At 39.4% G+C, this 16663-nt stretch overlaps 1 protein-coding gene across 8 annotated transcripts in view; it reads left to right on the top strand.

Moving 5' to 3' along the window:
- The first annotated feature begins 998 nt into the window (after positions 1-998).
- The window catches only part of TMEM104 (transmembrane protein 104), an 86497-nt gene continuing 70832 nt past the window's right edge, over positions 999-16663 (top strand). For 2 of the 8 annotated variants that reach the window (XM_007482686.2, XM_007482684.2), the window contains exons 1-6: positions 1041-1311; positions 2044-2166; positions 3957-4078; positions 13314-13395; positions 14095-14191; positions 14649-14729. In XM_007482686.2, coding sequence (XP_007482748.1) covers positions 2122-2166; positions 3957-4078; positions 13314-13395; positions 14095-14191; positions 14649-14729 — 427 coding nt within the window. In that variant the 5' untranslated portion in view covers positions 1041-1311; positions 2044-2121. Of the gene's footprint in view, positions 1312-2043; positions 2167-3956; positions 4079-13313; positions 13396-14094; positions 14192-14648; positions 14730-16663 lie in introns of all 8 variants that reach the window. The other 6 variants (XM_007482685.2, XM_056817196.1, XM_001369714.4 and 3 more) reach the window with 6 other exon arrangements.

The following is a 16663-nucleotide window of genomic DNA, read 5'->3' as shown; positions in this document are numbered from 1 at the left end:
ATATCGGCTCCCCCATTAGACTATAAGCTCCTGGAGGGCAGGGGCTGTCTTTTGCCTCTTTCTGTATCCCCTGGGCTTAGCAAGGTGCCTGACATGTAGTAATCGGTTAATAAATGCTTACCGATTGACTGACTATAGTAACATTGCCACATACTCCCTATAATCTGAATAAGGCTTTATTTGCATGAGAGGTAGCATGGCCAATGGATAGATAGCTCTCCCAGATTCAAGTTCCTTCTCTGATATTCACTGGCTGTGTGACCTTTGGGTAAATCGACCAACCTCTTAGGGCTTTAAATAATTCTCTCAAGTGGATAAATTTCAACGAAGGTACCATCTGCATTTGTAGAGAGAGAGAGCTCTATGGCAATGAAATTATAAGTGCTGTACCTATACCTACGGCTTGCATGTAGGACTTTATGCTTTACATTTTTGTGTCCATGTAATAATACATATTTTTATTATCAATATTAGTAACAATCTCAGGAACACTATACTTTTGCCTCCATTTCCCAGTCCATTTTATAAGTGAGCAAACTGTGGCCCAGAGGTTAAATCTAACTTGTCCGAAGGCTCACTGGTGGCAGAGGCAGGACCTTTCACCCAGTCCAATCTATTTAAAAAATGTGGAGAAGTCGGTCTTCCAGGCAAGCCCCGGAAACAGCAAAGACTGCAGGGTCAATAGACTTTCCATCCCGGGGCTCCAATCGTCAGATCGGTCGTGACCAAGCCCCGTCCCAAAGCTGATTCCCCTCCCCCAGGCCTCCGGTGCTATCCCCGAGCCGCCTGCCCATCGCCCCCAGCCTCGGACCCAGAAGCCCGCTCCCACCGTCAAGCTTCTGGACCACTTGTCAAAGCCGGATCCCGGAGCCAAGCCACGATCCCAAACGTGCGTACACCAGCACAGACTGCATTTCCGCCGTTCTGCCTCCGCCCTGTTCCCGCCCCTTCTCCTTCGCTGGAGCCAATCCGTGTCCGCCGCTTTGCCTCCGTTCCTCCCCACCTCTCCCGTGACTGGACGTGTACGGAAAGGGTGGTCTCGCTGTGCGTAGTCTCCGTGCGGAAGACGATTGCTGAGTAGATCCGTCTGCTGGGGCCTGTGGAGTCGGCGGCGGGGGTAGAGGTTGAGGGTGAGGGTGAAGTGGGGCGGAGGAACTGTTCTCTGTTGGCCGGCCCTGCGCATCGCTAACTGCCGCTTGAGCCCCAGGCTGGGAATGAGAAGTAGGGCGGGGTAGAGACAGGCGGCGGCCCGTAGGGAATGAGGGAGCTGGAGCCCGAGCAACGACCTGGACCTGGATGCGAGCACTTAGTGTAAGGGGAGGCTCGACGGGGCCAGGCCGAAGTTGGGGAGCATATGTGGGATATGTGGCTTGGATTGAGCACCTGTTGTTTGCAGCGTGGAATGGTGGGCTTGCAGGCAGTAAGGCAGCTGACACTGGCCACATGGTCCTGGGCCGTGGTCTCTAAGCCATGGGTGTCTCGTTGCCCCCCTAGGACTTCTCTGCTAAGTCAGAGACTAGAGTGATCCTGTGTTGTTGAAGAGAGTTCCCACCCAGGGAATCCACCACACTGATGAAATCTTTGTCTTAGGAGCTGGGTAGAGGACAGGAAAAATGAGAAATTTCTGTATACTTATTTGTTTACAAGTTGTCCCTCCCCCCCTCCCCTTAGACTGTAAGCTTCTTGAGGACTTTTGCCTCTTTTTCTATCTCCAGGGCTTAGCAGGGATGCCTGGAGTATAGTAGTTACTAAGTAAATGCTTATTGACTGACGATATATAATGTAACTACATATATATAGCATTGATACACATTTACTCATATTATCCATATTATGAATAATGCCTTTAGTAGCCTAGCCTAGTGGAAAAAGAGCAGGCCATCAAGTAGCCATCATAGTAGTTATCCGGACAGACAAACTGATCCTACCCAGGGTGACTCTCTGTGGGCCAAAGAGGAATGGGGGTAAGGGGAAGGGAGTCTGGAGTTCTTGCTGAACACTGCAAGAAATCATCTTTTCCTTTTTTTGTTTTGATGATGACAGCAGCAGTTGATGCCACGTCAAAGAAAGAATCCCAACTCCGTAGCCTGAGCTTCAAGAACTTTTCTACCCATCTTAAACATGGCTGGTGGAATCACAGAAACAGGGGAGCTTTATTCTCCCTATGTAAGTATTATTTTTAGGACATTCAAGTTGCCTTGGAAAATATCTACCTCTAAACTACCTAGACTCATGACTTCTCCGGGAGTGGTCTAGGCAGGTTGGCTGCTTAAGTGGATAGCCTCTAGGTAAAGAAAGAGGAACAATTTATTACTTAAATTTAACAAATATTTATTATGCATCTACTGTGTGTGGAGTGAAAACGGGGAACTTGTGTGGCTTCCATGCATTCAGGTGGTTTTGATAGGTTTGCAGTATGTTGTGTTCCTCTTTCAGTCAGATTATAAGCCTAGAGAGGGTTTCTGTATGTCCTGGCCCCTTAGGAGTCTGTGAATTTTATTTATCCTTGTCTAATAGTAGGTGCCATATAGATAGAATTTGACTGTATTGTATATGATAATACCATATATACCAGCCCTTGGCAAACTGTATGCTAAGATTTTTAGTAAATAACAACATTTTGCTTATTTCTTGGTCTTTTTCAGCCTTACAGACTTAGGTCTGTAGTTAACTGAATTTGTTGTACAACTTTTGTCTTAGATGGTATGAGGGGCACTGGAGCACATTTAGAGGGTATTAGTTTTAGGTGGCATTGGTAGAGCCAGCACTTCAAATGAATTGACTAATGCCTATGTTAATTCCTTCTAAGATATTCAGTTCGTTTTCTCTGGGTGGTTGTGATTACATTTCCAGGCCAACCCTTTTAACTAGCTGAATAAGTTATTTAACTAGAATCATCTTGGAGATAAATTCACATTGTCACCTAGATAAATGTAGAATGCATTTTCTTGGAAGGTGGTAAGGTCTTCTTTCTGGATACTCTTGTGATTTTAACTCACTGTAGGGTGCCTTATTCTATGCCTTGTTTTTCAACTCTGCCCAGAGTTTCTGTTGTGTTAGCTTTGGGTACAAATGTGATTTATTTACCATTGAAATACAATTGTTAGCATTTTCATGAGTTCTTTTAGTATTCATCAAGCAAGAACCTTGAATACTTGCAACTATAAATGACATTCTAGAAGTTCAATTTCAATTTATTGCCCTTGGAGTTTGCTGGGAAAAGGAAAAGCCAGTTGTTTTGACAAAGAAAATATTCCAGAAAGGGAAGAAATTATAAATTTTTTTTTTCAGAATACTGGAAATGCCCTTCCTTAGGCTGGGTTCAATTATGAATCTCATATTATCTGTGCAGTTAGTGAGTAGCTCCTGGGGTGCTCATTCACAAGTAAAACTATATAATCAGTATTCCAACACTTGTGATAGAATAAATTGGAGTAGGGACGAAACTGGAGGCAAATAGGCTGATGGAATAATCCAGGCATGAGCTGATTAGAATTTAGACCAGGGTTATAGTAGTTCATTTGGGCTTTTTTGAAACCCTTTCTTTTGATCTTACAATTGATACTAAGTATCAGTTTCAAGGCAGAAGAGCAGTAAGGGCTAGGAAATTGGGGTTAAGTGACTTGTCCAGGGTCACACAGCTAGGAAGTATCTGAGGCCAGATTTAAACCCAGGACCTCCTGTCTCTAGGCCTGGCTCTTTAGCCACTGAGCCACTTAGCTACCCTGGTTATAGTGGGTATAATAAAAAGGAAAGTATGGCCATGAAGAAAAAAAAAGATAGGACTTAATAACTGACTGAATATAGGGCAAGTTTCCTGCAGGACTCTGGTTTCAAGACAAGTTCCTTCTACACAGATTTTGCAGTAGTATTAGAGATTTGTTTCTCCACCCTTGGAGACATTGCATGTGAGAATCAATACCATAACCTTAATGCCACTTTTCTGCTGATTACAGGTGGGACTGGTGTACATGTTCAACCTGATTGTGGGCACTGGTGCCCTCACTATGCCCAAGGCTTTTGCTACTGCTGGTTGGCTTGTCAGCCTAGTTCTTCTCCTCTTCCTAGGCTTTATGAGGTAAGATGTGGCTATATGTCTGTCCTTATGATTCTGAGTGTGTTTTAACTCTGAAGCTGAAAGTTGCATGATACTCACAGGTTACCTTGAATTGCTGTACTAGAAATCTTGGAGAAGGCATGACCTCAAATGTGTCTAAATCAAAGTATATATATAATCAGATTTTAGTTATATGTGCTAAGAGCAAGGAGTGCAGATATGATGAATGTTAAGCTTCATGTTGTTTTTTTCCTACTACTAGATCTACCATTCCTCCAACTTTTTACTTTTAGGCTGATATTAAAGTCTGTTTTCATCTCTTGAGAAGATGCTACTTGACACTGGGGGAAAGCACTGGGAGCACTTGCAGTGATGGGGATGCCAGCATGAGATGTATCATTTGCTTTCAATCTTTTCCAGATAAATACACAATCAAGAATTAACCTTACTGTGATTCATGCCTAAAAGAAATGCTATCCCTTAATCCTCAGGGCAACCTTTCCCAAGTTAAGGTGACCAAGGAACACATTAGGGCTTAAAATACTTTGATAAAGGGCAACTAGATAGAACAGTAGATAGAAGGCCAGACCTGGAGTCAAACCTGGCCTCAGACACTTCTTAGCTATATGACCAGCAACAAGTTGCTTCACCCTAATTACCTAGCCTTTACTACTCTTCTGCCTTGGAATCAGTTCTTAATATTGGTTCTAAGACAGAGGGTAGGAGTTTAAAAAATAAAATACATATATAAAAACTTATAAATGCATAAGCCTACAATTAAAGAAAGTCATGGGCTATTTAACAGTATCAAGGAAGGCAGGAAGGAGAAAGCTGTGGCAGAGTTATGAATGCCTAAAGAATAGATATTTTTAGGAATATATCATAAGATGAAGTTTAGAACTTTAATTCCTCTTTCTTCCTCAACTTTAACCTTATGGTTTATATATTGGGGGAATATAGAAGAATGGGAAGTAGTAGTGGTATTTGGCTCTCCTCAAGGATGAGTGGTGGCTTTTGTCTCAGGCTTCACTTTGCCTCTGAATCTTTACCTTTTGCAAACCTAAGTGATAGTTAAACTGAAATGGGGGAGAGAATGTAGAGGGAATGCCTCTGCTTTGCTATACTCTGAATTGGCTCAGGTGCCTCTTTGCTGATTAATTTTCTTTTTCTTAAATTTTCTTAAAATATAAGCTCAGTATGAATCAATAGTGTAATGATGCAATCATTGAGCTATTGTTGTCTTAGACTGCCTTAAAAGGAGTGTATCCCACAAAGTGAAGAGGTGACTCTTGCCCTTCTCCCCTTATCCTAGACTAGGGCCTAGAGTATTGTGTCTGTCTAGAGGTTAGTCCAGAGCTTTGCCTTTTAGAAAAAATTTTAACAAGCTAGAGTTTGCCCAGTGGTGGGAATTATGGTGAGAGTCCTCAAAATTATGGTATCAAAGGATCCATTGAAGCATGTGAGAATATTTAGCCTAAAGAAGAGAAGACTTTAAAGGTAACTGTGCTTGGCTGAAGAAGTTGCTGTCAGCAGAAGTTATAGGAAGGTAGACTTTGCCTCAGTACAGTTTTAAAAAAAATCTTAACAATTTGAATCATTTAGAACTAAAAAGGTTTGCCGTGTGAAGGTCAAGTATACTGGAAGATTTTGTAGGCAAACGTTCTTTGGTTATGTGGAGATAACCTTTTATGACTAGAAACCTTTGAAATTGTGGTCTTGTGATGGATGATATATTGATGTTGCATGGAACACATGGGTTCCATGGAAAACATGTTGGAATTGTGCTCTAGCAGCTGTATGGCTCCCCTTTTCCACCACTTGGAACTTCAGAATAGTTATCAGTCGTAGCTTTACCCATAGGATCTTGGAAAGTCTATTTGTAAAAGACAGAATTTTAGCTGATACTTCATGGAGGCCAAGGGTCAAGGATGAAGCAGAAGAACATGCTGGTCTTGGGGGATAATCAGTGAAAATGTATAGAGTCTGGATATATGGAATGTTTTGTGTAAGGAACAGCAAGAAAGCCAATGGCACCGAATCATTGCATATGTGGAGAGGAGGAAGGTGTAATTAAGACTGGAAGGGTAGAAAACCTTTCAGAATCAAACAGAATCTTGTATTTGATCCTGGAGGTGATAGGGAGCCCCAGGATTTTATTGAGTGGTGAGGAGGGTTTGTGACATGGAAGCTGGACTTGAGTCTAGAGAGACTTGAAGCAGAGAGACCAAATAAAGGCTATTGTAATAGTCTAGGCATGAGGTCCTGAAGATTTGCACTAGGGTGGTGGTAGAGTCAGAAGAAAGAAGAGTATATATATAAGAGATGTTCAAAGATAAAATCAACAAGACTTGGCAATACATTGGATATGGGGGGAGATAGAGTGAGGAGTTGAGGATGACATCTAGGTTTTGAGCCTTCGTGATTAGGAGATGGTGGTGTCTTGGACCAGTAGTAAATAAGCTTAGAAGAGGGAGGATTTAGGAGAAAAAGTGAGTTCAGTTTTGGAAATGTTGAGTTTAAGGTATCTAATAAGGAGTTGGAGATATGAGACTTAAGGATAGCAGAGAGATTAGAACTAGAAAAACATATCTGAGAATCATCAGCAAAGAGGATAATTTAATCCATAGGAGCTGATGAACTCACCAAATGAAATGGAAGAAGAAAAAAGAGCCAGGATAGCTCTGGGGGGAACACCCATAGTCAGTGAAAGTGTGGAGGGGGAAGGAGACATTATTAAGGGCCTACCATGTGCCAGATACTGTGCTAAATGCATTATAAATATTATCTTATGTTGTTGTTATCCCCATTTTACATTTGAACCTGAGGCAGGCAAGAAGTTAAGTGACTTGCTCAGGTCACATAGCTAATAAGTGTCTGGGGCTGGATTTGATTTCAAATCTTCCATAGTCCAGGCCCAGCATTCAATCCGGTGCCTAATTGGTTAACACCCAACTTCCTGATCCAAAGAAGAGGCCTTTACAGAGATAGGAGAAGAAACAGGAGAAAGCAGTACATTAAAACCCTAGAGAAAATTAGAGAGAATATCAGAGAATAAAGAGAATATCAAAGAGAAGAGTAATGTTAAAGGCTGTAGAACAATCAAGAAAGTGATCCTATTAGGTAAAAGACCCCATTCATATTGGAAGGTAGGTGCTAGAAAGCTCATGAGATTGAAGTGTTCTCTATTCTTTTCCTTTTTTTGTTGTTGTTAATTAATTTATTTGTTTATTTTTTTTAACCAATTACATGTCATGACAAATTTCCACATAAGTTTTCTGGAGTTATACAATCCAAATTGTCTCCTTCCTCCTTTCCCTCCCCTCCTTGGAGTTGACAGGTAATTCGATTTGGTTTACACATATACTGTCATGCAAAATTTTCCATATTGTTTATTTTTGTAAGTGAATAATCATATAAAACCAAAACCCCCATACAAAAACTCAAATAAACAAGTGAAAAATTGTATGATTTCATCTGCATTACAACTCCAGTAGTTCTTTCTCTGGAAGTGGATAGCATTCTTTGTCATAAGTCCCTGGATCATTGTATTGCTAAGAGTAGCTAAGTATCACAGCTGATCATTCCACAGTATTGCTGTTTCTGTGTACCATGTTCTGCCAGTTCTCCTTATTTCATTCTGCATCAGTTCATGTAGGTCTTTTCAGTTCTTTCCGAAATCATCCTGTTCATCATTCCTTACAGCACAATAGTATTCCATCACCAACATATACCACAATTTGTTCAGGCATTCCCCACTTGATGGACATCTCTTCAATTTCCAATTTTTACCCCCAAAAAGAGTAGGTATAAATATTTTTGTACAAGTAGGTCCTTTCCCATTTTTAAAAATCTCTTTGGGACACAGACCCAGTAGTGGTATTACTGAATCAAATACATGATTTTATAACCCCTTGGGCAGAATTCTAAACTGTCCTCCAGAATGATTAGATCAGTTCACAATTCCGCTAGCAATGCATTAGTGTCCCAAATTTGTCACATCCTCTCCAACATTTATCCAATCTGATAGGTGTGAGGTGGTACCACAAAGTTTTTTAAATTTGCATTTCTTTTATCAAGAGGGATTTAGAACATTTTTTCATATGATTTTTTTTTAACCCTTACCTTCCACCTTAGAATCAATACTCTTATTTGGGAAATGAGACTTTTATCAGATAAATTTGTTATGAAATTTTTTCAGTTTGTGTTTTCCCTTCTAATCTTGGTTACATTGGTTTTGTTTGTACAAAAACTTTTTTAGGTGAATTTATTTTTTAAAATTTCCATTTTACTCTTTTTTTAGGTGAATCTTATAACCCCAAACTCCCAAACACACACTCAAATAAACAAGTGATAAATCATATGCTTTCATCTCTATTCTAGTACAAAACCATATAAATTTAATATAGTTTAAATTATTCATTTTATATCTTGCAGTGATCTCTATATCTTGTTTGTTCATAAATTTTTCCCTTCTCCACAGACCTGACAGGTAAACTATTCTGTGTTCCCCTCATTTACTTATAATATCATCCTTTATGTATAAATCATATACCCATTTTGACTTTATTTTGGTATAGGGCCATGTCGGCAAACCTATGACATGTGTGCCAAAAAGGGCACACAGAGCCCACTCTGTGGACATGCCTGCAGTTGCCTGCTGGAGTTCATTACTCGAAAACCAGAGGAACTTGGGGCAGAGCTGTTCCCCTTCCCCTCTCCATGCACCTGAGGGTATTCCCTACACCCTACCCACCCACCCCCAGCAGCCAGTGGGAGCATTTCCTTTTTCCCTTGTCTGGGGTAAGGGTGGGGAAAGGGGTAGCTCACATGCTATGTGAGGGGGTGGCACAGATGACTGCCTGTTGAGTCTGTGGCGAAGGTGATTCCCCTGGTAGGGTTGGAGAGGAGGGGTTTGAGGGGAACTTAGCTCACGGTGTGTCACATAGTTGGAGGAGAGCTGAATGCTTAGGTCAGTTTCCTCCCCCTCTCCACATGCACCTCTCATCACTCACCCCTCTGCCCAGCAATCCACTGGGAGCACTTTCTCCCTCCCCAGTCTGGGGCAAGGTGGGGAAGTACCTGGCACTGTTTCTTAAAGGTTAACCATCACTGGTATAGAGTGTGAGATATTGGTCTATACCTAATTTTTGCCATACTGTTTTCTAATTTTCCCATCAGTTTTTGTCAAAAAAGTGAGTTCTTATCCCCAAAGTTGGAATCTTTGGGTTTATCAAACACTACATTGCTAAGGTTATTTACCCCTAATCTAGTCCATTGATTCTATTTCTTAGGCAATACCAGATTGGATTACTACTTTATGGTACAATTTAAGATCTGGTAGTATTTTGCTACCATCCTTCACGTTTTTTTTCACTAATTTCCTTGATATTTTTGATTTTTGTTGTTTTAGATGAATTTTATTTTATTTTTTTAGTTCTAGAAACTATTTTTTGGTAGTTTGATAGGTATGGCACTGAATAAATAATTTAATTTCAGTAAGATTGGCATTTTTATTATGTTAGCTCTGCCTACCCTTGAGCAATTAATGTTTTTCCAATTGTTTAGATATAACTTTATTTGTGTGAAGTGTTTTATAATTGTGTTCTTATAATTCTTGTGTTGGTCTTGGCAAATAAATTCCCAAGTATTTTATATTATGTAGTGTGATTTTTAAATGGAATTTCTCTTTCTAATTCTTGCTGCTGGACTTGTTGGAAATATATAGAAATTCTGATGATATTAAGTGAATTTGTTTTCTGCAACTTTGCTAAAGTTATTATTTCAATTGTTTTTTTAGTTAATTCTCTAGGATTCTCTATGTATAGAATCATATCATCTGCAAAAAGTGATAGTTTAATTTCCTCATTACCTGTTTTAACTCCTTCAATTTCATTTTCTTCGCTAATTGCTAAAGTTTACATTTCTAGTACAATATTAAATAATAGTGGTAACAATGAGCATCCTTGCTTCACTGCTGTCTTTTCTTCTTTTTTAAGAATTTAGGAGAATGCCCCAGGGATCTCTTAGGAATCTGATAAAGGAGAAAAAGTTGGACAGTTAAATCATAGTTTGATAGTTGCAGATAAAAGACCTTAAAGAGTTGTTATAAAATAGTTCATTTTTCAGTAATTCAGGTTGAACATTTATTAAACACTACTGTGAACTGGGTAGTAGAGATAGACTATAATATGACAGAGGTCCTGTCTTCAAAAGAACTTATAGTGAAGTTAGGAAAAGCAGAAATACAAGTAGTTATAATACTAAGTAGAGTGTGATTAAGTATATAGAAAAGATCAGAAGCACATAAGCAAATTGGAGAGATCACTTATAGCCAAGGAAGGATCAGGGAAGGTTACAAATAGGGTGTGATGACTGAGCTGTGCCTTGAAGGGAATTTATATGTAAAAGCATGAAGGTGTGAGAGCAAAATGAAATTTGTGAAACAAGCATTGTTTAATTTGGCCAGAGTTCAGAATGCTAACAACCAGGTAGGGAGAGGAGATTTCAAACAAAGAAGAAACTTTTCAGATTTTATCTTTGAAGAGTTTTGCTTTTGGGCTAACTTCAGGACCTGTCCCTATTTTATTTGTTGACTGTCTTAGGAGCCAAGAGACCTTGGAGTTGTTATCCCAGTGTGACAGTGATATGAGTTCCCCCTTACCCTTTATAAAGCTTTTAATGAAACTTGCTTTTTGGATGGAAAATGGTTATGGAGGGAGGGGTCGACCATGAGGGCTGGAGAGATAGTGGCCTCCAAATAAGTACTATTCCATCCATCTTGCATAATTCATGTTTGAATCTGACCAATGAATTGTATTTCTGGAGCATTGGTAAATAATTCTATTTTAAATGAAATTTATTTTATTTAAAACGAGGGAACAAAATTTTATCTCTTCAAATGATCACTGTGAAGCAGGTAATTGCTTTCAACAAGGGGTCCTTTTCAGAAACCAAACCAGGGAATGGAGTATAGTAGATTTAAAGTGGTAATTCTAGGCTCTGATTGCTTCTGAGCTGATTACCCAAAGAGATGATGTTGTTCATTTAATTCTTGGGAGATTGAGCATGTATTTTCCTGTTCTGCTTTATTCCAAAGCTACTTAGCTGAGAAGTCAGTCTTTCTCCTTTATATCAGTACCTACTGAAAGCTGCTGCATCAGCAAGGTGTATATAAACGGGCAGCATGGTTTAATGTTGCTGAATAAAACAGTATTTTTGAATATTGTTTACTGAATAAAACAGAGCATTCAGTGCCAGATTATTTCTAGGTAAATGTTTATTTCCTAGCAAGGGGCTAGATCATACAACAGAAGTTTCTGGAAAGGAAGCAGTCCTCTTTTGTACCTTTTCCTGTTCTCTGCTTCAGTGAATACTGGAAATAATCATCACGTTGGAGTTAGGGAGACCTGGGTTAAAATGCCACTTTTGATATTTTGTACTGTGACATGTAAATCACTTTAAAAGACTGATATATATTAATTTAAGGTCACCAAGGAATTCAGCTATGTAATTCCTAAATGAAAACTCAAGTCAGCAGTCAACCTTTTATGGAGTTTAATTACAAACTGGATGAAGAAAGGTATTAGAGATAGAGAGGGAGAGAGAAAAGGGAGAGAAAGGAATAGGGCTTAAATACCCCTTCTGTTTAGGCTGGGCCAAAAGGCCCAAGCCCTTAGATAGCTGGGGCAAAGAAAGGAGATCAGTCCCTATTACTCACGTGACCAAAATGGAGAAACAGTCTCAGGGGCCTCCACCTCCAGCTTCCTTCAGAGCAAGCTCTCAGAGCACCACCTCTCAGAGCCAAAACCTCTCCAACCAACCACCCCTCAGTCCTCAGACCCCTTTATCTTTAAGGAAACCATCCCAGTTCCCTCCCCTCAGTTCTCACATCTACCAATCACTGTCCATGTCTTCCCTGTGCCAATGGTGGTTCTAGCTTAACCCAGGACCGCCCAGAGGTCTGTGGCTTTGCACATGTCTGTTGAAGGTCATATTCTCAAATAATTAAATCTTGATCCTTTGCTGCAGCCCTTCCTAAATCCTGTTAGGACTGAGTGGGGTGGAAATTGTATTTTCCAAGACCTGGTTCTGTCATTCCAAGTATCTCTATTGTATCAATTCTAAAATCAATCATGACTCAAAGAACTTCCTGTTCTATGCTTAAGCATAGGTCAAAGCCCTTTCCATTGTTCTGCAAAAGGTTTCTGTCCTAAAGTAATCTTAAGAAGGGAGGAGGAGGAACCTTCCATGCCAATGGGGTTCACATTCCAATAGAGTTCCCACTATCAATAGGGAATTTTCCAAGTATGAAATTTCCCAATGTTGAAATTTCCAACATTTATAAGTCTAAGAAATTTTAAGGTTTACAGTACCTGTGTGACCTTGAACAAGTCACTTAACTTCCATGGACCTAAGTTTCCTCATCTATAAAACAAAAGGGTTTGGACTAAGTCTTCCCTTTCAGCTCTGGATCTTTTTTTTTTCATGTTTTTTTTTCTTTTTGGTTCCCAATTTTTTGTCCTTTTAAGAATGTGTCCCTTCCTCCTTCCCTCCAACAAAAAGACACTTACAATATCTTTTCCCCCATGCCAAAATTTTCATCACAGTCTAGCTTTTCAGAACACTCCTGAATCTAGCAACCTTTCTGTTAATATATCTGATAGGAATATTTGCTAATTTTAACATTAATGATATTGACTAGGAAGATAGCTGCTATTTAAAAAAATTAAGACATGGGGTTAAAAACACAACAAAATATTTTCAATTATTATCCATGTCGTATTCCTTCCATTGGTGAGAGTTGATTACCTGTCCTTTTCCTTATTAGGAAAGATGAGAGCTGATTCTATCCTTTCCAGAAACTGAAGGACCTTTTATGACTCAACCACCTTGTAGTTTTGTCTCCCAGGCACCCTTTGTTCTTATGGATAACTGAATTGTCCCAGCTGTGGCTTCTTTTCCAGGCATGGATTCTGCTTCCTCAGCAATCATCTTATCTTGCTTTATTTCTTCTTCAGCCCACTGGGAGTATATATTAAATGTATATATTGACATTTAAACAGTAATGGATCTTTTCCTCAGGACTGACAGCTGTATTCTACAGAAAGATAATTAAGAAAAGGACTCTTAAAAAAAAAGGAGGAACTTTAGGCTGATTGACTTAGATAACATTTAAAGTAATTTTACTTTCTGCACTACTACTCCCATTCTCCATTCTGTTGGTTGTTGGCACTTAACCATTTGATTTCCCTTCTAGTTACATGACCACAACTTTTGTAATGGAAGCCATGGCAGCAGCCAATGCTCAGCTCCGTTGGAAGAGGATGGAAAGCCATAAGGTATACATTGTTCTTCAGGCAGATGTGTCACTATGAGCCAGTTATCACTTTTCTCCCATGTAAAGTATGAAGAGTTCTTATACTACTTGTACAGCCAAGTCCTGAAGTTAAGCTTAACAGAGGTGTGTATGCATCTGGAGAAGAGAGTGATTATTCTAAAGTAGCTTTGAGGCTCTGCCTCTGCCTCTACCATTTCACCTCTTTGTGGGTACAGCCATCAATTTGTAGGAACATAGATGAAGTTATAGGAGGTAGTGTGGCATAATAGATAGTGGATGAAATCAGGAAGATCTAGGTTCATACTGTGCCTCTGATTCTTGTTAACTGTATGACCATGGGCAAATCCCTTAACTTTTTTGAGCCCTAGTTTCTTTCTCTGTGTAAAAGGAATAGTATCATATCTCACAATGTTAGTAAAAGGCTCAAGTGAGATAACATATATATAAAGGGCTGTACACATGTTGGTTGCTGTTACTCTTGTTATCTGAACCTCCTTTGGCAGGGAGCTGTACTATACATGCCCTGACATTTATTTAACCATAACTTTCTTTTTGATGTAGAAGAATTGAGATACCCCATGTAATTGAAGTGATCCTCCCTACTTCCTTCCCCTCTTCATAAGCAGACAGTAGATCCTTAGCAATGATTTTTTTCCTTCTTGGATCTTCTTTCATTTCCTCCCCATCCCCTTATGCTTAGGAAGAAGATGATGATGACTCTTCTTCAGCTTCTGATAACGATGTTCTCATCCAGGAAAACTATGATCGATCAGAGAAGCAGCCCATCTTGTCTGTGCGTAAGTCTCTGGGTTGTGGGCATGCGTTTATTTCTTCCATTAGTGTAATTAGAGTTCTAGTTCCTATCATGTGGTATGAGCTAAGTTTCCTTCTGTCTTTTGAAAAGATGCTAATTTCCCTCTTCATATATTCTCTGACAAGTGCTGATGATACATCTAGAAAGTAGAAGTAGCTCATATCTCTTTGTTATCTGGTTTAGATCAGCCTAAGGTCACTCTTCTTCCTGTTCCTTTACTATATGACCATGAGCATTTATTCCCCATTAGAAACATCTTCCACATTCCCTGTGAGATGTTTTGCTTTAAGTAGATGAGGTAGAGAAATTCTCATGAGTTGGGACAATCGATGGTTTTATCTCCCAGATTGATAAGAGAACATGCCAAATAACTCCTCCTGTGAGAAATATTTCCAGGCACAAGAGCTGAAATCTTTATCTTTCTTGCCCTTAAACTGCAGAGAGACATGGATCTCCTAATATTTTTGAAATCGCAGACCGTGTGGAGATGGGACAGATGGCCTCTATGTTCTTCAATAAAGGTATCAGTTTCTATCTCTTCTCAATAGCTAGAGGATCTGTAGTTAATCTGTTCCCCAGGTACTTGTCCAGTAATAATAAGGTTAGTTGACCTCCTCTGAGTACCTGAGTTTTGTCAGAGGAAGAGTTTTACTCCATCTGTACTCCACATGTAAAGCTGAAGTACTTCTGAGAAAACAAGGTTACCTCAGCTTCAGACACCTAATTTTATTCTCTATGGGTACTAAATAGGATCTGGAATAATACGAAGAAATACAGCCCTAGACTATTTTAATCCTTGATTCATAGGTCACAGGATCATGGATTTAGATCAGGAAGACACTTTAGATATCATCTAATCCATTACATTCATTTTACAAATGAGGAAACTAAGACTCAAAGAGGTAAAATAGAGCCGCCCAAGGTCTTACATGAGCAAGTGGCATGGTTAGACATTAAACCCAGTTCTGACTCCAAACTAAACATTCTATTCATTGTACCACACTGCTTCCTCAAGTTGATTTCCTGAAAAAAAAAAAAGTAATCCTCTGTTATTGAAGATGCTCCTTCATGAAATCTAACTTTTGCCACCTTCTTTTTTGTTGGTTAGCTCTACCTAAGAAGTTTGTAGCCACTGGCTTGATGGCTGTGGTCCAATCCATTCTATTGCAGTAGAAGCATATTTGCCCAGCAGAGGGTGCTAAGAACCCAAATACCTTTTGATCATTGCAACTAGGCTTGCTACAGGGAAAGCAATTAAAGATCTAGGTCTTCATAACTTCTCTCATTCTGCTCTAAGAGTAACTTGGCTTAAGTTTGATGATACTAAGTGTAACTCAGTCCCAGGACAATCCAGAAGCAGTATTTTGTGCCTGCAAAGGAATATCATTTTGGTCTAAATTTCTCTGATTCCCCTCTTCCTTTAAAGATTATGTGATAGTCTCTATATTATACCTAAAAGATTTTCTGCCACTTTCCAGAAGTTAGTTTTCTTTTACTGTTCAGAGACAGTAGTCTTGAAATTCCTTTGTCTGGTTGGAATTAGGTTAGGCATATGGAACTATGCTTCTGAACTACTGTTTAGATGTTCCTTTTCTAAAGATGATGCTTTCTGTCCTTCATTGGGAGTGTGGTCTGGTTGGCCACAGTAGAGGCATGTGGAGGATCAGATCTCACAAATGATTCTTCTAGGATCTCTGATTTCATCTCTTTGGCTACTTCTTCCACCAGTGCAGATCATAGACCCTGTAACTTAGTAGATTGCCATAGAAAATTGCTTTTGATCAAAATTTGTCATCCTGTAGCTAGCCTGATGATAAGTCTTTTTCACACTTCACTAGAGAGGTCATCATAAGGCCTGTAATTTCAGCTTCCAGCTTAGTAGGACCTAGGTCTTTACTTTATTGGAAGTCCACATATAAATATTTTTTCAAGATCATTAAGCACTGAATAGTTCTATCTAGTCCACACTTCTTTGTGCTTTTATTTCCTTAGACTTACTAGTTCTGGAGGCAACTGGGTAGGTCAATAGATTGAGAGCTAGGCCTAGAGTCGGGAGGTCCTGGGTTCAAATTTGGTCTCAGACACTTCCCAGCTGTGTGCCCTGGGCAAGTCACTTAACCCCCATTGCCTAGCCCTTACCATTCTTCTGCCTTGGAACCAATACACAATATTGATTCCAAGACAGAAGGTAAAGGTTTAAAAAAAAACCAAACTACTTTTTCTCCCATTCTCTATCTCAGACCATTTGCCCCCAAAATCCCTCTCATTTTCCTTTAAATAAAAACAAGCAGAAAACGTTAAGCATCTCATAAATTTATTTCTTAGTTTTTATTTTTTAAGTCTTGCCTTTATTGAACTTCAAGTGCCCAAATGCCAAGTGCTTATTTTTATGAACTAGTCTATTTTTCATGATGTATGGATAAACTAGATTATCAATAGGTATAATCTTTAGATA

The sequence above is a fragment of the Monodelphis domestica genome, chromosome 2 (genome assembly GCF_027887165.1).
Source record: "Monodelphis domestica isolate mMonDom1 chromosome 2, mMonDom1.pri, whole genome shotgun sequence".
Classification (NCBI taxonomy): Eukaryota; Metazoa; Chordata; class Mammalia; order Didelphimorphia; family Didelphidae; genus Monodelphis; species Monodelphis domestica.
The sequence above is the reverse complement of the archived record's forward strand: the minus strand, read 5'-3'. Positions and strand labels throughout refer to the sequence as shown.